Source organism: Microchirus variegatus (assembly GCF_963457635.1).
Source record: "Microchirus variegatus genome assembly, chromosome: 8".
Classification (NCBI taxonomy): domain Eukaryota; kingdom Metazoa; phylum Chordata; class Actinopteri; order Pleuronectiformes; family Soleidae; genus Microchirus; species Microchirus variegatus.
Window position 1 is genome coordinate 2,398,727 of NC_139809.1, and position 22,779 is coordinate 2,421,505.

General features: G+C 40.6%; 1 protein-coding gene across 1 annotated transcript; it reads left to right on the top strand.

Annotated features, from left to right (window-relative positions):
* The first annotated feature begins 8,979 nt into the window (after positions 1–8,979).
* On the top strand, positions 8,980–17,206 carry rfx7b (regulatory factor X7b). The gene is made up of 6 exons (XM_083893921.1): positions 8,980–9,102; positions 9,200–9,320; positions 11,068–11,148; positions 11,258–11,465; positions 11,949–12,241; positions 12,339–17,206. Exons 1-6 carry the CDS (start codon positions 8,993–8,995, stop codon positions 15,696–15,698), a joined length of 4,173 nt encoding a protein of 1,390 aa, XP_083750047.1. The 5' UTR covers positions 8,980–8,992; the 3' UTR covers positions 15,699–17,206.
* The last annotated feature ends 5,573 nt before the right edge of the window (positions 17,207–22,779 follow it).

Sequence of the window (22,779 nt, forward strand, 5' to 3'; positions counted from 1 at the left end):
AGATCCCAAAAGATATTTCCACAAAGATTTGGTTTTGAATGAATGTTTGGCTTGAATCTCGTACACAGGAGAGGCTGCAGAGCAGAGCTCGTCTCCGACATACTGCATGTTTCATCTTTTGAGAGCCAATCACAGCTGGCACTGGAGGAGAGACTGGTCAGGTCACGCCCTGGAACCGGTCACCAGCCTAAGATACTGTATGTTGAGCGTGGGGAAGAAAAATAATTGTAGGATATATCATATATGTATAGCTCCTGTTTCTGATCTTTATGCCTCACCTCGTGACTCTCTCTTGTCTTAAGTCCATTTACAGTCAGACATGTGTCTGTTATCTGCCCTCGAGGAAACAGCTCACTGCTCTATTGACATTGTTCTGGAGATGAGGGCATTAGATATTGGTAGTGATCCATGCATGGAAAAATGCTCTCCGTTGTAAACAACCCTTCTAAACTCACATGGCTTACACTATGATAAATATAAACATTTATACCACTGCATCTAGGCAGCTGAAATATTTACATGATTTAATCATTTTCATGCCAGTGCAAATCGGTTTCCCATACTTGACCTAAACTGTGAAAAATGTAGCTTCAAAGGTTTGAATCAAAATGAAAATAGATATTTTTTCTCAATAGTAATAGTAAACATATTCGATGTGATATTTTCACTTGTGAGGAACAAATGCAATTTGTGAGATCAGGTACAAATTCCAGTTTATTTACAACAGTGATTCATTTTTATGTAATTTATTTCAAATGATTAAAGCTAGTTTCATTATCATTTTAGTGCACTTCTTCTTCTGTAAACACACAAACAAAATTGATGTTCTTGTTTCAAAGTTGAGTCAGTGTTTCAACCCTTTCCTCGGTCTACTTCTGTCACTTCCTGTTTTCACCAATAGATGGCAGCAAACATATACATTATGACAGAATGTATACAGGTCTTGTTTTTCTTGACCTGGTGACTTCATTTTTCTGAATATACAAATTGATATTCGCGTGTAAGAAGCACATGGATCATTACTTTATTATCTGCATACTAAAAAGCAGGGATTATAATCAAATTAAGACCACTTGTGTATTACATGTCATTTATAGCAGGTTTATTGATATGAACGTTATATTTACTCCGGGCACAGACACTTCTCACTTTAACTCTTTAATGCTCTCTGGTTATTTTTTTTCTCCACCAACTTTGCCTCAGATTTCAAGCGGAAAAAAAACAATAGTCAGCTCTGATGAGCAAAGAAAGCAAAGGAAAATCAATTTGTTGTCTTTCTGGATTTTTTTCATCGAGAATATGATCACACTTAAAAAAAAATATATATATATAAACATAACGAGATCAATATACGCGCTGGTTTACATGGTCAAGTGATATCATCCTGGCTGTTTACCCGTCATTGTCACTATCTGATCAACCAGCTTCCTGCAGCAGCGCCCCCGGCGGGTGACAGCGAAACTGCATGGCGCATCAGGCAGCGTCAAGTTAAACATAGTGGAAAACTACAAGCCCCGGTCAGGATTTTTGCAATTAAAACTCTCTTTAAAAACACATTTACAGGCCAGGACTTAGCAGAACAAAATGTGTTTATGCAACTATTATTCAGAGGTGTAAAGAAGGACGTGTTGGAGGATGGTTATGATTCATAATCATCATCACAGCCTTCAGAGGATAAATGAGATGCATGGAACACAAATGAATTTAATTAACAATGCTATATAACTTCAACTTTGAATGACCTTAATACATCTGTGGCAGTTAGTCTGTCTGTCTGTCAGCAGCATAACAAAGTAGAGTAATAGAGTGTATTATCACTATAGGAAATAACTTGTTTCTGTGTGTGTTAATAACACGTTGTAGGCAGTTAATTTTATTTTATTTTTATTTTTATTTTTATTTTTATTTATTTTAATTTTATTTTTTTATTATTTTTTTTATTATATTTTTACTCTACTTTACTTTATCTTATTTGATTTTATTTTATTAGTGCTTCACAGTTGCACAGAGAGGCTTGTTTTGCAATGTCATTTCACTGGGGTGTACTTGTACATCCACATGTGACAAATAAAAATCTTGAATCTTGAATCTTGAATCAACAAATAAAAGATAGTTGTGCCATTGTTCTTAAAACCGAACTGTCCAGGGTGTGCACCTATGTCAGCTGAAATTAGCACAGCACCCCCCAACAACCCTCCTGTGGAGGATAAAGCGGAAGAAAATGGATGGATGGATGTTTTTAAAGCAATTCGCACATAGATAACGTCTAAAACAGAGGTCTCAAACTTGCAGACCACGGGCCCCAGTCATTTTCATGCAGCACGCCACTTAATATCAAGTCATGATGAGTTATTTCTGTATGTTTCTGTTTTAATAACACACATAATTAAATAATGTGAAATATAATGTGAAATATCACCATAAATATAATTATTACAATGTCTTTTCTCTCACTAAGTTGGGACCTTTAGATACTCAGACCCCTCTCTGCTCTACCCTGACCTGTCACCGGGTAAGGACACGGTGCTCTTATTTTGAAAGCGACGTTTCCGGCCTCGCCTCTGCTGTGTGTGTTAATTGATGCGGGCTGTTGCTGCAGGCGTGCTATTTGCGGCAGCGACGAGAGAAATGCCTTTTGTATGCCCGGCTGTTATTTTTCTTTCCGGTTCTGTTCGGCGTCTCTGCTCGGCTCGGGTCCCCGCCGTGTTTTGTAGCCATGCTGTGCGGCGGACGCGGCGGCCTGTCCTAGCTGACTGAGCCGCTCCTCCAGCAGCGGTGGGTCCGGTGCAGTGCACAGCCGGGGATGAGGCCTACTCGTTAAAGCTCCCCCACCACCACCACCACCACCACCACCACCCCTCCATCGTGATGGCTGATGATCAACAACAACCTGGTCAGAAGGCTGCCGCGGGACTAGGCTCTCTTCCAGCGCTGGTGCCGGGACTGCAGGGGCCCGAGGCCAACGCGCTACAGTTCAAAATCAAGAATTCAATTTGGTAAGGACGGGTACACGGTGCTCGCTCGCTCGCTCGCCGCCTGCCTCAATGTCCTTCTCGCTAGCTGTAGCATCATAATTAGCGTATCTAGCAGTGGAGAGCAGGGAGGCTGCAGAGAGGCTGCACAAAGCTGCACAAAGCCCGTGGATATAACACGGTGCTGCCGCTGCTGCCGCCGCTGCTGCCTCCCGTGATAACCACCGAGAGTCCAGCCGTACACGAGCACGGTATCACGGTATCAGTAATGCTCAGAGTACGGGTCACCGCAGCCTGTGTTGAGTGTCTGTGTGTGTGTGTGTGTGTGTTAGTGTGTGTGGAGCCACAGGAGGCCATGTTACAGATGACACCGAGTCTGGCAGCGGTGCTGATGCTCAGGATGACAGGTGTCAAGAGCAGACTCATCCACAGACACAGACACTGACACTGACACTGACACACACACACACTATATCACTGATCCACAGACGTGGATCTTTTCACAATCAGACACAGACATACAGATACAAAATAGACACACACACACACACACAGACTCACATCTACTGACACAGCTCCATGTACCCTCAGTCACAAATCCACTGACACACACACATACACAGAAAACACACAAAAAATGTGTGTGTGTGTATTTAAATTGATTAAATGCCACATTTTCTGTTCATGATTCTGTATGATAATTACATTTTTATTAAATCCACTGTGGCTTTGGAAGTTATCTTCAGGCTGATATAGGGGGTTCTGGCTCTGTGTGATTTTTATTTTTATTTTTATTTATTTTTTATACAAATACAAGTTATCAGTCAGGCTTATCGATTCTTTCTATTGTGGATTTACAATGAATCAACACCCCTTCACCGTTTATCCACACTTGTAATCAAAGAGGGAGTAAATCCACTTTTTACAGTGACCCTCAAACATTCGGCCTGTTCAGTGTGTGTGTGTGTGTGTGTGGTGTGTGTGTGTGTGATTCATCTGCTTCCGTTTTGAATGCACCTGCTTTGATCTTCCCTGACAAATAACGGAATCTAAATTCACCATGAAGTGAAATCACTGTACTTCTGTAAACACTGTAGACTCTCTGCCATTATTTGAGTTTCAAGATTGTTAAATTTATTACCCTCAATAAATCACACGAGACTCTTTTCTTTTTTCTTTCACTGCACATGTTTTGACTTAGGTCACAGTGACAGTGAGTACACGGCGTGTAAATAAAGTGAAGGGTGGCTGAATTCCATTTAGCGGCTTTGGTTTTTTAGTGTTCTTTCACCGCTGGCTCACTGTCAGTGTTAACTTACTAACATATATAAGTAGCATACTAGCCCCTTATTACTAATTATTAACACCTTATTCTACATAACCTTATTCTACCTCATATACGACATAAATTACGAATTGAATACTTACTTTAATATTAACTATTAAAGGGCTAGTATGCTACTTCTATGCAGGTTCGTAAGCACCTAGTTAATGGTGAATATGTGTTCCTTAATAAAAAGTCTTACCGTTATTTCCTATTTGTTTACGCTCACATCACGAGGCTAAAAGCGACACATACACGAACGCAGAAAATCTAAATGCCAATTCTGATTTTAACATCAATTTGAGTTGGTCCAAGTCATGTGACTTGAGTGAAAAAGGTCGCATAGTTGCTTAGTGCCGTGTGTTCACATGTGCCCGATAGTCAGAACCGTCAATCTGATCTGTAATTATTCAGAATTGATGTGTAAATGAAGAGTGTGATTGGTGATGTGAACATCGCATTGGAGTAGTCGTAGCAACATATCTTGGATGCAGTCCAGATCTCAAAGCCAAGCCATAAACAACGAGACTTGTTGAATTACGACAAAGCATCGACGTGCGTTCTGTTTTTATTCACACACAAAGTCTTGATAGATCTGGTGGTCTAACTAAATCCTGACCTGAAACTAAGCAAAAGGACCAATGACTCTGAAGACGTTCATGTAGATTGTAGAAGGTTGTGCTCATCATCATCGTCTGTGGAACGTCAGACTGGTCCGATTTGTGAGAGATTGTTCCTTGGAAAAAATGAAAATGTGCTCCAGAGTGCACTCGAAGTCAGAGTCGGGGTGAAAATGAAGGTTGTTGTCTCTCCTTTTAGAACATCTGTGCAGAGACCTTGAGTCCGTTTGCCAGGAAAAAGACCCAGGGATTTTGAAACTTACTCCATAAAGGCTGTGAATTTGATTTAGATGCAGATATCATTTATAAACAATTCAGACTAATCGCCAAATTTGCATAATTAAATTTCAGGTTAAATGGACCGCCACTGAATTCTCTTTATAACAATTCACTTTGTTTCAATCACACTAATATGTTGTTTCCATGTTTTTTCAGCTCATGGAAACATATAATTCAATTCTATTTATATTAGAAATATGTTATTAAATCCATAATATGTTACACCAAGGGAAAAGTGTGTAGAAAGACAGAAAACATTATAATATCCTAAAGGATCCTGCATATGTATCTTTAATGTGAGTCCTGTTCGTTCAGATTTCTGACGTTTTTTTCCTCTGTTTGTCATTGTAGCAAATCTGTACAATCAAAAGTGGACAGCATATTGGTGAGTACACAGAACACAGTGTCCAACTTTAGGACAGTCCATCTGTCCCCTTACATCATGAAAGTGTCATTCATGTTCAAGTGTTTGTTGTGTTTAATGTTCAAATGACCAACTGAAACCACTATATTTACATCACAGAAAACAACATATAAATGACATGGGATGATAATAATATCAAAATATGTACTAAGAATACTACTACTAGGTTCCCCCCCCCCCCCCCCCCCCAAGTCAATAAAACGTTTTTTCACCTTGTTTTCAGCAACAATCAAAAGTGGTGATTAAGCTTTTGTCTATTTTTATGTCGTCAGGTAAAAAAAACCACACAAACAAATGTCGGTGTGTCTCTGTGGTGTTGGGCAGATTTCAGCAGGCAGCTGTGGTACATTCAATTTCAAGTCGTGTTGAAACGTTTTTTGCATATCCGTGTGATGTTTACACACACAAACGTGATTGGACACAGCACATCAGATCACATCAGATCAGACAATCCTGTGCTTTGAGGTTGAGAATAAAGGGTCAGTTCCAGTAGAAACGTTGAAAAGAAACATTTCGAATGATGTCTCTTTGATGGGCTCTATATTTAACATGGAGTAACTACATGTTAGAAAGTTTTATAATGGTATTATTTCATGTGGGTGATGGTATATCATCTATCGAGTTTTATTTGCATATGAATTTAATGACAACTGATAATGATCGATGTGATAATCAATGTTTTTGTGCCATTTTGCATCTTAAATTCTATATTCTCTAGATGTCACTGTGGTATTTCTCATCTCAAGTAGCTTGATGACGTCAAGTGGGTCAATCTAGTTCCAAATATGCAATGACTATCTAATCTCAATGTGACTTCATAGTAAAAATCAAGGTTAAATGAAGAAAATGATTATTTAGTTGGTTCATTATTAACGTGAATGTAGTCGTAGAACTTGCCTCGTGGTGTTTTTGTGTCACGTTTTGACAATTTCCACCTCTGAAAACAAAGAAAATCTAATTCTTGTAAATACAATCGCACATCTGAGGTTGCCCAGGTTACCGGTTTACACCCTAACGCTGGTCGTGTTGGCCGTCATTTTTAAAATCGAACAAAAAGATAATGTTAAGGAATGATGCAAAAGAAGAAAGATTTAGCTCCCGGCGATAATGTAAGCACAGAGTGACTCATTCTATGCTCGTAGCGAGTGTAGTAAACAGCGTTTTTCATTCACTGCTCATTGGCCCCCTCATTCATTCAAGTATTGTTCCCCTAGCAACAAAGAGACAAATAGGAAGGGAACAGGTAATAGGAATCCATTCTTAGAAACCTGTTGAAAAGCAGACAGTTGAGATCTATTGTAAAGCGTCTCTGCAGCCGTTGTCAATCTCGCTTTTTTGAGATCGACTCAACCAAATTTTCTCTTCACCCCATATCTTTCTGACCAGTATCGGTGTATTTGTAAACCGTCAGACCTGAAACAGTATTAAGATTATGTAGATTAAAGCTTACTTTGTGTAAAGCTCCAGTGTGTGATGTATGACGGGCGAGCAGAGAGAGTGTATTAGCAGGAATTCAATATACTTAGTGTATAATTACCTTTAAAATAAGAATTGATGTTTTTTCGTTGCCTTAGAAAAAGTATTTTACCTGTACTTTAGGAAAGAGTCTTGCTTTGCGGCGGTCGTCGCGTTTCTACGGTAGCCACAAAAGGACAAACCAGCCAGAATGTGTGTTTTTGAAGCACAAATGAAGAAGAATGGCTCTGCCCTTGTAAACTCATTTTATAATAGCGATAATCTGCATTTTGACGCATATCTTTTTTTCAATCCGAAGACCGATAGATCAATTTATTTATTTGTTTACGTTTTCAGTTCACTTTATAAGACCTGCTGCTGAGCCTGGGCGCTTCCTGCACATTTTGTTAGAATTTTAAAACAAAGATGTCTATTGTCTAAGATTAAAAAAACCTTTAACATGTTGCAAATCTGAAAAGCTATTCAGTAAACATAAATTTAGCCTAATAGCATAATTGCCTGTCATTTTTTTTTTTGGTAATTGTGATATCTGCCTAACTTTATCGATGTGCTTGCTAAAAAAAAAATTTTTCTTGTTTTCCGAAAACGTTCAAATATGACTTAGGTAACTATGCTATTAGGCTAACGATATGCTTAAAGGTTCAGTTGATTTATATAATAAATCTAAATCAACTGGCCATAAAATCCTCCTAATATGTCACAGAGACTCAGGAATAATGTTCATCAACAACAGTACAGCCAAAATATTCGCATTAAAAAAAAAAAATTTGCGGGCCGCAAATCATGTTTTGGCATGTGGCGCCACCTACCGCCGTCTACCAATCATTGCAGTCAGTAGAGTCTCAGCTGCCTTTTAATGTGTGATCTCCAGTCTTTTCAAAATCTGTAACGACTGTGAAAGTTGTGTGGTGTGTGTGTGTGTGTGTGTGTGTGTGTGTGTGTGTCCCAGCATAACTGTGTCCATGACACGATTGAGTCGTATGTTTGTTGAAATTGCCAGTCTCTTCATTAGATGTCAGTAATTCTTTAAAGATGTAGTCCTCATTATAATATAATGAGGATATAATGAGTTAAAAATAAGTTAACAAAATGCAGACTGTTAAATGTCCCGCATATATTATATAATATTATAATATTATATTATATGCGGGACATTTAACAGTCTGCATTTTGTCTGCATTTTGTTGACTTATTTTTTTTGATAATAATCTCTGGACCTTTTATTTTTGCAGCAAGATGTTGACAAGTTTACAGACATCGAAAAGCTCTACCTCTACCTTAAGTTGCCTTCTGGTCCCAGCAGTGGCAATGATAAAAGGTATGACACCTCACATACACACACACACACACACACACACACACACACACACACACACACACACACACACACACACACGACTCATGATTTTTCACATTGCTCTCTGGCCTTTTTGTCTCTCTCACACGCAAACGCATGCACTTGTGACTGCTTTGTTGTGGCTCTCATTGCATTATTGGCACCGTTGTCTGATTGCTTTTCTAAGTTCAAGCCTCAATCCACCACACACACACAGTTTAGGCTCCTGATGGAAACGGAAAAAAAATTAAGTGATCTCCTTATTATTTTTTGGCTAATTTTTCAGCCACGTTTGATTGATAACCATTATGACGCAATCCACTGTTCTATGTAGATACTTGCTATACCTAGCTGTCTGTGTTTCATTTGTTTCCCCATATCTATTCATCACCCCAACCCCCAAATTCTGCCCATTTGGACTGAGAATGAGAGGGGGTCGTCCACTCCTGGATTATGGTATTGGAAGTTTCTGTATTAACAAGAAATGATGCGTCCAAGTCTAAGACACTGTCTCACCAGATATGGTTTTCCCTCTGTATCAATCCTAGTGATCAGAGTTCCATGTCATCAAGCCGCACTCAACAGATGTATGCATTCAACTGGATACGGAATCACCTAGAGGAGCACCCAGAGACCTCTCTCCCAAAGCAAGAGGTGTACGACGAGTACAAGTGAGTGTGTAACCCTCAGTGGTCGGGTCATGAGAGGTGACGGGAACAACAAGGAGATCAGTTATTTATGTTGTGATGTGATTCACTTCTCTTACAGGAGCTATTGTGACAATCTCGGCTACAATCCACTGAGTGCCGCAGACTTTGGAAAGATCATGAAGAATGTCTTTCCTAACATGAAGGCACGTCGTCTGGGCATGAGGGGCAAATCCAAATATCCTTTTGATTCTGATAAACTCTGTTTTTCTGTGTCCACATTGTTTGATGCTTTTTCGTCGATGTGATTCAGCCAAGAATGAAGCAGGCGTATTGTGAATTTACACTGCTGTAAGTTACAGCCACTTGGTTTTCCTCATTTAAAGGGGACATGTTATGCAAAATCAAATTTTTAATTGTTTAAATCCTTATATTTGGGAATTGCAAAGTGTGAAAAAAGATGACTCACTCCTGTTTGCGTGGTCCTCCTCAGTCTAAGCACAGGAGATGACGCACGCGATGTTGACTTCCGCACTCATTGGGATGTCAATGCACTAAAGTCCTTGAATTGTTCTCTCGCTGAGCTCCACTTTTTTCCGAGAGAGCGCTGGCGAGGGCAACAATATCCGAAAGCCGGAAGTCTGCGAAAAGTTCTATTCTTGGCTGCACAGTGCAGCACAGAGTTCTACACAAACTTCAGAGGATGTATCTGTCCAGTGGAGACATGTTATATATGAAAGCAATGTGCCTGCTAGAGCCTGCAAATGATCACTTTTCCAAATGCTAACTGCTGATAGCTCCATTTAGCCTCTGTGGCTGATGTCATTTCCTGCTTCATTTTATTGATACTACTAAACCGAGCGTTGTGAACAGGGCTGTTTTGGCAGGGTGATTGAACTGCTGTGGTGCTTCATCCTAAAGCCCAATTTATACTCCTGCGTAAAGTGCTCTGCGTAGGCTACGCAGAGTCCTCTGCGTCGACGCAGAACCTTTCGAAGAGCCTCTGCGTCGTCTCCGACTGCACGGAATATTTTTTAAGTGTCCGTCACTCCGTCAAGGGACAACGGAGACGGCAAGAGCTGCGATTGGTCCTCAGGACAGGCCGAGCGAAGCTGCTCTGTGCCGGCTCACAGTGAGCACCGAGCGTCCACAGAGGCGGAGCTAAACACTGCCGACTTCGTCGCTGCCGAACTATAAATACGTCATATCTTAACACACACAGCACATGTTTAGACTCTAAATGGCCAATTTCTCGCCTCAAATTATCTTAAAACTGCGTTCCGGGACACAGAAAAGTGACAAACGGCTGCTGTTTCAACAGTCGGAGAAGTATAATGTGGCCTATTATATTTGTGGTATTTTGACCAAAGTATGTCACAGACATGTTCATTAGGACACCAGGGAACTAGTTTAACTTGGATAATTAGGGTATAATATGACCCCTTTAAAAGTATTGTACAAGTTATTATCTATTACAAACACAATAACTTTTTTTAGTGTTTTCAATTTTTTCAATACAAACTTTACAAGGAGTAAAGTTTGTAAGGCAAAATGTCTCAGTAGTTTAGTTTAGTATTCAGGATGGTTCATATATAGCTATTTAAGTCACTGTGAAATGGTTTGCTAGTAGCTTCCACACATTTACATATATGACAATGACACATCTTGTACTTGGGAGTACACTGATTCCCATTCAATGAAGCGCTGTGTTGCCACAACTCTTTGTTACATTCAGATGCATCAACTCCATTGTGGAGTGTTTCTCTGGTCTCGCTCCTCAGCAGCTCCCCACCATTGGCTCAAACATTTACTACTACTTAAAGCGCCAATAAATATGGCAACAGGAGTTAAACTTTTCTGTTGCAAAGGTCGGATTAGAAACTGTTTCAGAAAAGGATTTGGACAAAACTCACCTCAATGTCAGAATTATAACCATTTCTCTGTCCACAGTTATTTTCATTTTAGATCCCTTAACTCGTTCTCACATACTGTTATAGCGGGTTAAGGAAGAAAGCTTTTGTTCACATGCCGTCTTTACCCAACCTGGATCTGCAGAAATCTGGTGATGGGGTCAGTGTCGTCATCATAAGTTTAAACTTGAATCAAATATTATTATTTTTTTTACTTCTAAACCATTCAGACAATCATCCACTAATTTTTGTCCTCTGTCTGACTTCAGTGTGAGCTCATGGAGTCAACAGGCCAGTCGCCAAGCGCTGAAGATGAAATGAGATCTGCGGCCTGTGGACTGGTGTGTGAGTGGGCTCAGAAGGTCTTGAGTCGTCAGTTTGACAACGTGGAGGACCTGGCTCGCTTCTTGCTCAATAGCCATTACATTGGTACCAAGTCCATGGCTGCACTTACTGTTATGACCGGAACACCCACAGGTAAAGATGTCCACCCATCTGTTGTGTGAAGTTTATCGTTTTCTGTGTTTCATATGTATGTGTTATTTTAAAATTTTTTTATTTTCCTTTGAAAATCAACGTCTCACATTGAAGTTTAGAGTAGATTTCTGTGCTCGGTGCATCAATTGGTCTGCAGCTCTCTGTTTGTGTGCTCGATCGGTATCGATTGAGAGAATTCTAAAATAAATGATCATTTCTTAGAAAATCATCATCACACTTAATGAAAATGTGGCTCCCATTAAACACAGTGTCAAATGAAATCATCATAAGAAATGGTTTTAATCAATAAATTATGTTTTCACCACTAACACATTCTCTGAATGGAAATGAGAAATTCTCCATCACCGAAGAATAGTAATTACACAACGGTAAAATGGAAAAAAAGAAAAAAAAGTGGGAGGTTTTTGTGGTTTTGAATACTTGATATTAGCACAATAATTTTAATTGTTCTTTTTTTGACAGGAATGAAGACGCCGACTCCTTCTGCGTTTATTCCCACGGCCGAGGCGAACACTTTCCAGCCACAGGTGAAGACCCTGCCCTCTCCCTCTGTCGATGCAAAGCAGCAACTACAGCGAAAAATCCAGAAGAAGCAACAGGAGCAGAAGCTCCACTCGCCGCTGCCCACTGAGGCCCAGATCAAGAGAGCAGAGGCCAGTACCCCCGGGCCCACCATTCCCACTGGCAGCCCAGCTTTGCTTTCCCCGCAACCCACCATTGGAATTGTAGTAGCAGCTGTCCCCAGTCCAGTCACGGTGCGCGGCGACATTTTCTTTACTTATCATTTTTTGGATATTTTGTTGATAAATGTGCTTTATTTATGATTTTATGTCCTCACTGTTCTTCCCTCAGGTACAGAGAAGCAGGTTAATGACCTCGCCCAGCCCTGTGGGGTCAGCAGAGGGAAAAGTGTTGCCTGTGAACTTCCAAGTGGTCACTCAGTCTCTTAAGCAGTCGCCCAAAACTCCTCAGAACATCTCAGCCAGTCCTGTGGGCGACCGTCTGGCACGACACAGTACGCGCTATGCTCAAATCCTGCCCAAACCTTCTGCCTCCAGTGCCATCACGCTGCGCTCACCCCCCACCCTGCTCATCACCAACAGTCCCATCAAAACTGTGATGCCTACTTCGCACGTGAGCTCCGTGAATGTGGTGAAGATGACGGCGATCGCTCTGGCGCCCAGCAGCAGCAGCAGTAGTAACAGTAGCACCACGACTGTGCGTCCTGCATCAGCAGGCGTGACTACTACCACAACTATGTCGGATGATTTCCAACAATCACATGGTGCGCACTCCGCTATGCCTATGTCTCCTGTGGTCAGGTCCAGTATCCTAGCCCCCACCTTGAACCTCTCCATTGACACTAAAATACTGTCTGAAGCTGGAAATGACAATAACCCTTTGTTCGGTACTGCTGGGGTCAAAGAGGAGAGAGTGTCTAAGTTCAGGGCAGCCAGTGAGCCCAACTTCCTGGTTAAATGTTCTTCAGGACTAGATAAAGGGTTCAAGATAAAAATTGACCCCACATCTTCTCCTTTTGTAGCTGTAGCTGGGACTCAGGACAGCAATAACAGTAACTGCCATGACGGTACTTTGTACTTGACTGTTGATAATCAGAACGCCAGTGGTATCTCGACATCTAACGGGTCATCTATTCTTACCCCACCATCGAAGGATCCCTGCTTAGATGCCAAGAGCCCCAGAAAGCGTACAGGCCCAGGTGTGGACTCCCATGTGATTCCTGTAAAAAGGGTGTTTATCTCCCAGCAGCCGCTGACTATAGTTGACAATCTAAAACCTGGAGTAAGTGCTGCAATGAAGAGGATCCCTCGACCGGGAACCCCTGCCAGACCAGAGAGTGCCCCCTGCAAAGTGACTGTGAAACACACACCCATAGGGCCCACGCACATCCTGGCACTCTCCGACTCACCCATAACACTCACTAAGGGCTCACAGACTGTTGTCAAACCCCAGGCCTTGGTGGCGAAACGTGTAGACGGTTCTCTCAGCACTGACACCAGCACTGGAAACAACCCGGCCGATCAGGTGTTGCTACAGCGGATCACTGGGGACCCACGTGCCATACCAGCCAACTCAGGAGCACACGAAGCCTCTGCGATGAGTGACATTAAGAGCACAATCTGGGAGGAGGGACAGCTCGATGAGCTTCGTAAGCAGGCGTTTGCTCAGCAGATACCAGCAGAACACAAACAAGTCCCCACTGGCCAACTTTCCATTATAGCTCAACCCCCTGAGACTTCAGGCCAGCTCACCCTCACACAGGAAATGGTTGACTTTGCTGGCTCTCAGCCCAACATGGATTACTTCCCGTTCAACGATGATGACATGACCCAAGACAGCATTGTGGAGGAGTTGGTTCAAATGGAGGAGCAGATGAAGCTGAAGGGACTGTTCAATAGTTGTGTCGAAGTGTCTCTACAAAGCCAGTCGTCCAGCAACCAAGGCTCCATCCTAAACGCTCAGCAGGCCAGCACAACCTTCTATCACTCTGCACACAGTAGTACCACTCCTGTCCAAACCCCCACTCCAACACCAACGCCAACCCCAACACCCACCCCCACCTCTGAAATGATGCTTGGGCACAGCATGACAAGAGAGAGCCCGTGCTCCCGCATGGCTCCCATCACCCCTGTGGACGGAGCCATGGGTCGACACACCCCCATCAGCACACCTCTGTCAAACAGCAGCAGTGTCCCACCGAGCCCGGTAGAGTGCAGGAACCCTTTTGCTTTCACTCCCATAAACTCCAGTATCACAGGTTACCACGATGCCAGTATTGTTTCCAGTAGCCCCGTTAAGCCCATGCAGAGGCCCATGGCAACGCATCCTGACAAAGCCAAACTGGAGTGGATCAACAACCGCTACAACAGCAACGCCGGGGGCCCGTTGTCCAACCACAGTATTGGTATTCTGCCCAGCTACCAAGACCTGGTAGATGACCAGTTCCGTAAGCCGCATGCTTTTGCGATTCCCGGCCAGTCGTTTCAAGCCCAGTCGAGACAGGATTCTGTTCAATTTGGACGACTGACTCCCATTTCTCCTGTGCAGCTACAACAAACACCACAGCAGCAGCTTGTAACAGGCGTAACTACCCCCACGAAACAGGAAAGTTTTGCTGTGCCTGCTCCGTTGGACAACAAAGCATCAACTTCATCTGCATCCAGTACTTTCCGTTGCCGCAGTGTTAGCCCTGCAGTGCGCCAGAGGAACTTCAGTGGCAACACGGGCCCTTCTACAAGCACCACAAACACCACCACCGTCACCCGCACCGTGGTCTCACCCTTTAACTCTCCCATCACCTCCGAGGTGCTCAGCATCCTGTCCAACAGCCACACGGCCAACGCAGTCCACAGCATGGCCCAGCGTAGTCAGTCTGTACCTTTGAACATCATGATGCAGAGTGAGATGCTGCCCGTGCAGGGTCAGAGCAACACCACCAAAATCACCAATGTCCTTCTCAGCAAGATGGAAGCCGAAGGGGACGATTCTGTCCGTGGCCTGGGCATAAACAACCTCCCCTCTAATTATACGGCCCGCATGAACCTCACACAGATACTGGAGACAACTCCAGGCTTCACCGGAGGAACCGCTCACCAGACTCCGCTGCCCGTCGGCTCTAGCCCTGCTGCCTTTGAGCTCCAGCAGCATGGCTACCTCACAACCGGCAGTGGAGAAGAGGTGAGTTTCCCCACTGTGGACAGCCAAGCACAAGCGGGTTCTGGTGAGCAAGACTCCCAGCAGCAGCAGCAGCAGCAGCAGCAGCTGCAGGAGAATCCTGTTCAAACACAACCACAGCTCCTCCTTCAGAGCACACAACAGCAGGAGGTGGAAGATGAGCAACAACAGCTGGACATCAACAACACTGTAAAGGACTTGTTGGGGGACGATGCTCTTAACCCCAGTTCCCAGTTAGTGGGTCAGGTAGCTTCAGAACTCAATGCTGTGGCGTCTGACTTCACAAATGACATCAGACTGACCTCAGATCTGTCCAGTAGCATCACTGACCTTACCACATTGGACACAAACCTGCTGTTTGACCCAAATCAACAGCAGGAACAATATGAAGATTCAACACTGGAAGAACTGAAGAACGACCCGCTTTTTCAGCAGATTTGCGGTGATACTGTGAACTCTGGTTTTGACTGGCTAGAAAGCAAGGACCAGCCGACTACAGTAGAGATGCTGGGCTAATGTTATCTTTTACTCTGTATGATTTCTGTTCTGTTGTCTGTTTGGTGCATACTTAGTATATCTGTTCTTAAACTGAAGTTTGTTGGGATTTGTCTGGACTTTGCCATCCGTTGTGTTAAAAGTGCCAGGCTCACCAGAAAATCTCCTATTGATTACTTAGTTACTTCTCGCCTTTTCCCATTTGTCACCCAGAGTTTCAATATGTTACCCACTTCTCTTGCTCACCTGAAACCAGAAATGTAAGCATTTCTAAAAGAAAAAGGAAAAAAAAAGACAATATACAAAACAATGTTTGAGTACTTGGTGGCAGCATTCACTTACAACAGCTGATCTGATATGGTTTGAGCATTTGGTGAAACAGAATCTTCCATGTTATAATCGATAATGCAATATTTGTATTTGATGGAACATCTTGTGAAAGTGCGAGGATTAGGAAATTTGGCACAAAATACTTCACCAAAAAAAAAACATATGCTGTTGTGTAGTATTTTCAGTGAGTGCAGTTGCAGTGCAGTTGGAATTCAACCAAATGGAGACAATATTGGGATTGTAGTATATGCACATAATAGCTGTAGTACATTTGCCTGCCATATCTGAATATTAAAATAGGTAGCATCTTGTGCTGCCAGGTGCTGAATTTATGACATAATCTTTATACATTTATCATAAACCAAATCAGTAGAAAACTGATTCACATCTGAGCATTCTCCGAGGGTGAACTTTTCTTAAAAACCTATACTTCTTGTACTGTTTAATATCTTATAAAGGGAGTAGATGAATAAGTAGGGAGATGGTGAATTTAGGCCTCTTTGTGGACTCGACACTGAAAGGATTCAGCAACTGGCTGCCTTATTTTGAAAAGTCCGAGGCCTTATGCCGTCTTAAAAGAGACTGTATAAAGTATACTGTTAAGATATCTTCAGAACCATCCAGAGCTTCATCATATCAAGGCAGCTGTTACTGTGAGATTTTCAGTTCTCTTTCTTATTCCGTTTCTGTTTTGCAGTTACAATACGGACGTGTATTGTACGGGCAAACGACTTCACCCTGTGTGCCCCTATAAGTGATGGATTTAGAGGACATTAATATGCTATCATTTCATAAAGACCATGGCAGGCACACATTGTAAATTTTATTGCTATACTCCCAACTTGGATAAGAATATTAATGGTATGGAGAAGGCTTCGTTGCATAAAAAAGCTAAAGGCTGATGTTGATGTTTTGATGCCATTTTAAGATCAAGTGGACGTAAAAATTCATCCAGCCTTATTTCCATGCCAAAGATGATTTGTTTGTTTGGATGACATAAGAGATTATTACACTTAGAGACACTCCTAGTAAGCGTTAACAACAGCAGGGGGGAAGCGAGCAGCAGCGTCTGAAATATGTTGCATTTAAACAGAAAGGATTAAGTTGCATAAATCTTAATGTACAGTTTGTAAATTTGTGAAATGGTCACTGTCCTATGTTTTATAGGTAACCATGGACCTGAAAGCATGTTGAAATCATCACTGCTAGTCAGGTAGGCTATGTGCTAACAGTAGGATGCTTGCTTGAGTTTTTGGCTATTGTCAATGTTGTATAAGTCATGTTTAAGCTCTATCTGTAAATAGGATAGATACATAGAGATTTGATGTATCGAGACACTATATTATGGCCATTATTCTAGCTAAGTATGTGCCATTTAAAAGAAAAAAAAGCTTATCAGATCTATAGTCGGCAAAAGATACTGTATGTTGTGTGTTACATTTCTGGCTCAATGTGTCGTACAAGTAATGCTGTCTGGTCTCGCTTGCTGATTTATTTTGTTTTCTATACAAAGATAATAGGTCTCTGCGGTCGCAGAAGTGATATGTGGTTTGAACAGGATCAATAGCATGGTGAAAAAAAAAAAAAAGTTGTGTACTGTTAAGCTGGTTGCAAACATCTCTGTGACAGACATTGTACTCTAAGCCTCAGCAGACACTGGAGAAAAAAAAAAAAAAGATTACTCATGTTTCAACAAACTTTGGAGGTTCACACAATTGCACTAAATTTTTACGACACATCTTTATGGACAAATGTAACGACGTATGCCCGAAGAAAAGAAAATTATGACGAGTACGGAAATTAACTGAACTGTCAGAAAATGACTAATTGTAGCAAAATGTGCATTAATCTCAGTGAGATACACATTTCTTACTCATTCTCATACATGAGAATATAAAGCATTGAGGGGGACAAAAAGTTAAATAACCTTTTAAAACCTACATGCTCATTATGTTGATAAGTGATTGTACGCACGCATGTGTGATGACTTATGTTGTACTTTGTTTCCTTGGTAACCACTGTCTTCTGTGATTTGGGCAGGTTCTGTTAACCAGACTGGCAGTGCTAGTTTTTTTTTGAGTTACATTCAATTGTTGTTGTTGCCGTTTACTAAGTTAATGTTGTTCTATACGTTTTTGTTGACCGTTTCTGTTTGATTTGACATCTTGTTTTCTTTTTCTTCCTTTTCGTTTGTTTTTGCTAAATGCATTTTGTGAAGAAAATTTAACATCTTTTTTAAACAATGAGGCACTGATATTTGAATATGAATGAAGGAAATGCACCTCTTAATGTGTACAGGAGCTCCATCAAGTGGTGGCTGATTCTTCACCTTTGACTGACCCAGAACCAACTCTGTTTGATTATATTGTCCATTTCTACCAGTTAAAAAAACCCTCCTCTGTGGTGTTGTCTGGTGTACTGCTTAATGTACAGTAGCTTGTTAATATTGCAAATGCGTTGTTTCTTCTTTTTTTTCAATGGAAAGTACTCACTGGTGAGATTTTTAAAGTGGTTTTAAAAGCCAATAAACTTTTTTAAAGAATGTTTTTTTTCGTGTGTGTGTGTGTGTGTTGTACATTTTGTATTTTCTTAAAGTTAATAAAAAAAATAAGAGAAAGTAAAGGAATAAGTGTCATTACAGTTAAACAAAAGTCACATTTGGAGCATTCATAGTTTTATTGGTTGATTTATTAGATAAATAGAATTGTAAAACTACAACCATAACGTAGGGGATAACCCAATAGAAATGTTTAAAGCTCCACTGTAAGAATTAGTGACATCTAGTGGTGAGACTGCAGATTGTAACAAACAGAGAGGACACTTCCCCATCATCATCATCTGCTCTGGCTTGTTTAAACATGGTGACCCATTTTAAACACTTACCTCAAGTACCTCAGTGTGAAAGGCACTTTATAAATCAGAATTATTATTATTATTACATAAAATACTTATACCAAGGCAACAAAAATCAACCAATTTCTATTTTAAAGTGATTACATGCTTATATAAACATACTTTTTCTGCCACCTGAATGTTACGCACTAAACAATGTAAAGAAAGTTGTGATTGGACTGTCCAGTATATGTCACGACTGTATCGATGATGGTAAAACTGATTCGAACTTTATCATATGCCGCAGACCTTTAATATTTGACTATATTTTAACACTCAACTCCATGCAAACGCAAAGCCTCTCCATCACCTTCTTGACATGAGGTTAGAGGTCACCGGCTCCTCAAATGACCTCTAAGGTCAGTGGGGAGGTGGCCTCGCCTGGAGTCACGCACCAGCCAATCAGAGTGAGGCTCGTTGGTCCTCTGCTTTGCTTTCCCAGGGCCCCGTGATATTCATAACATGTTAATGACCTTAACCCTATTGATCACTGGCCGGCCCAGCGCTAACCTGGACCCCCACAGAACAGTTGTCGACATGAGTCGACAAAATTTCACGAGGAATATGTGAACACGTTTCCTGTTTGTTTCCAACATACAGTATCAATGGCCTAATGATTTAAAACTAGTGGAGAAGGTGCACAACAATGCAGTTTTTTTTGGGGGGGGGGGGGGGGGGTTTCAACTCACTCCTATGAATGAAGAGACTGGTTCACATAACACACACGGTGTCATTTTAACATTTATAGGGAATCAAACCAACCTGCTGGAAATAATGTGACGACATTTCTGTTTTTGTTGTTTTATGTTTTTTTCCTCACTCTCAAAGCTTAAGAAAGTACCTTTAAACTAGAAGATGCATATTATTTACCCGACCATTGGGTCTGAGCAGTGAATTACAACTATACGGCTTTGGATGATTAAATCAATAGTTAGCTCTAATCAATACATAATTACACTTGGGTCTCCTCATTTGATTAGTTAGTGGAGTGTGGAGGTGCATGTTTGTGACAGTAATCCTTTAAAATCTTTACACGGCAATTCATGGATGTTATTCTGAGTAAGATTCATAATGTATAAAAAACAAATCTCCCACGCTCAGTGTGATGACTGCATTTCACCTGAACTGGAGAGGGAGTGTTTTGCCGATCCAGCGCAACTGATCTCACAGCTGGAGCCCATTGTGCTGCTGCTGAATGAGAGCCAGCAGACGAGAGGGTCATTGTCAAAAGGCATGGTCACCAGATCAATATCTGAATTCATTAGGGTAGCTGACTTACAGCCATCAATACCTCTTCATAATTACCAGGTTCTGTGCTATAGGAGCAGATGCTGTTCAGTGTGACCTTATTACCAGTGGCCCTTTATTGACAACTCTCTGTGTTTATCTTTTTTATCGTCCTGATGCCAAAGAAGAAGAAGGTCTAAATCTGAGTCGCAACACTGGAAACAAAGCAGCCGTTCAAGAGTTCAGTGTTTCCGTGGATGCTGTGTGATGTTGTGATATCACATCTTGATGTGTTCAAGTTCATTCAGTGTGTTACAAATGTGACCGAAGCATATCTGCTGTAACTCAGTCAGGACAAAGGAATATTCCACTAAAAACTAAAACAGAGAGTAGAGTAGTAGTAGAAAATATGCAAGCATAGTTAGGGTTCGAGCACGACTGTGCAAGAAACCTATTGAAATTGTAGGGATTATTATTTGTCTTTAGTATTATACTCTCCTGTGATGACACCCTTGCTGCCAATGCATGCTCCAGATAAGACTGCTCACATTTGTCCTGGACATATTTTATCCAGTCTTCTAAAGGACTCTGGATTTTAAATCAAGACTGGTTGAGACCACAACTGAGTTATTTATATGAATCAATATTGTCATTGGATGAAAACCTTCTTTCTTCAAATGCAAACAATAACATACTGTCACTCATGTGTAGTTAAAGTTATATTATTAACTGAAAAACAGCCAAAACAACAACAAAAATTTGCTGAACAACATCTGAACACAAGAAACACTCGATACACACACGATGTAAAATTACTGTGTGTATATTTACACTTTTTAGTAGGTCACTGTATAATTTTACACAACATAGATTGTACATGACAGCTGTTTACTGTAAGTACACACTAATACCATATATTACAGGGATTTAGTTGTGTTTGTGCTGTATAAATATTGTGTGCACAGTGTAATATTGAGTGTTCTTTCACAGTTATGTCATTTTAATGTGAATTGGCAGTAATTTATTTATAAATACTGCATACAACTGCGGAAGAGAATCATAGGAGTGTTTCCTGTAATAGCCCATTTCACAATAAAACACAAAAATATAGTAATATACTGTGAATTATCCAGCTTGTGAAATGACGATAATGCAGTTTATTGTAAAATGTACCATTAACGTCTGTACAATTCTGGAAATAACTTACAGTGTAAGTGAACTGATGCATAACTCAAAACTAACCTTGCTATTTTAATATTACCCTAAACCTAATCTACATAATTTACCTTAAAATGTCCCCCATAACGTCAGGAACACACAGCAAATTACTGTGTGTATATTTACACTTTTTAGTAGGTAACTGTATAATTTTACACGACATAGCTTGTACATGACAGCTGTTTACTGTAAGTACACACTAATGCAATATATTACAGTGATTTAGTTGTGTTTGTGCTGTATAAATATTGGGTGCACTGTGTAATATTGAGCGTACTTTCACAGTTATGTCATTTTAATGTGAATTGGCAGTATTTTATTTATAAAAAACTGCATACAACTGCGGAAGAGAATCATAGGAGTGTTTCCTGTAATAGCCCATTTCACAATAAAACACACAAATATAGTAATATACTGTGAATTATCCAGCTTGTGAAATGACGATAATGCAGTTTATTGTAAAATGTACCATTAACGCCTGTAAAATTCTGGAAATAACTTACAGTGTAACTGCACTGATGCATAACTCTAAACTAACCTTGCTATTTTAATATTACCCTAAACCTAATCTACATAATGTACCTTAAAATGTCCCCCATAACGTCAGGAACACACAGCAAATTACTGTGTGTATATTTACACTTTTTAGTAGGTAACTGTATAATTTTACACGACATAGCTTGTACATGACAGCTGTTTACTGTAAGTACACACTAATGCCATATATTACAGTGATTTAGTTGTGTTTGTGCTGTATAAATATTGTGTGCACTGTGTAATATTGAGCGTTCTTTCACAGTTATGTCATTTTAATGTGAATTGGCAGTATTTTATTTATAAAAAACTGCATACAACTGCGGAAGAGAATCATAGGAGTGTTTCCTGTAATAGCCCATTTCACAATAAAACACACAAATATAGTAATATACTGTGAATTATCCAGCTTGTGACATGACGATAATGCAGTTTATTGTAAAATGTACCATTAACGTCTGTACAATTCTGGAAATAACTTACAGTGTAACTGCACTGATGCATAACTCTAAACTAACCTTACTATTTTAATATTACCCTAAACCTAATCTACATAATTTACCTTAAAATGTCCCCCATAACATCAGGAACACACAGCAAATTACTGTGTGTATATTTACACTTTTTAGTAGGTAACTGTATAATTTTACACAACATAGCTTGTACATGACAGCTGTTTACTGTAAGTACACACTAATGCCATATATTACAGTGATTTAGTTGTGTTTGTGCTGTATAAATATTGTGTGCACTGTGTAATATCGAGTGTTCTTTCACAGTTATGTCATTTTAATGTGAATTGGCAGTATTTTATTTATAAATACTGCATACAACTGCGGAAGAGAATCATAGGAGTGTTTCCTGTAATAGCCCATTTCACAATAAAACACAAAAATGTGAA

Excerpts from the sequence above, each read along its gene's own strand:
- rfx7b (XM_083893921.1), top strand. The coding sequence starts at position 8,993 with ATGTCATCAAGCCGCACTCAACAGATGTATGCATTCAACTGGATACGG. Across the intron at positions 9,103-9,199 it reads GAGGTGTACGACGAGTACAA|GAGCTATTGTGACAATCTCG; the intron begins GTGAGTGTGTAA and ends CTTCTCTTACAG. Across the intron at positions 11,149-11,257 it reads TGCAGAAATCTGGTGATGGG|TGTGAGCTCATGGAGTCAAC; the intron begins GTCAGTGTCGTC and ends GTCTGACTTCAG.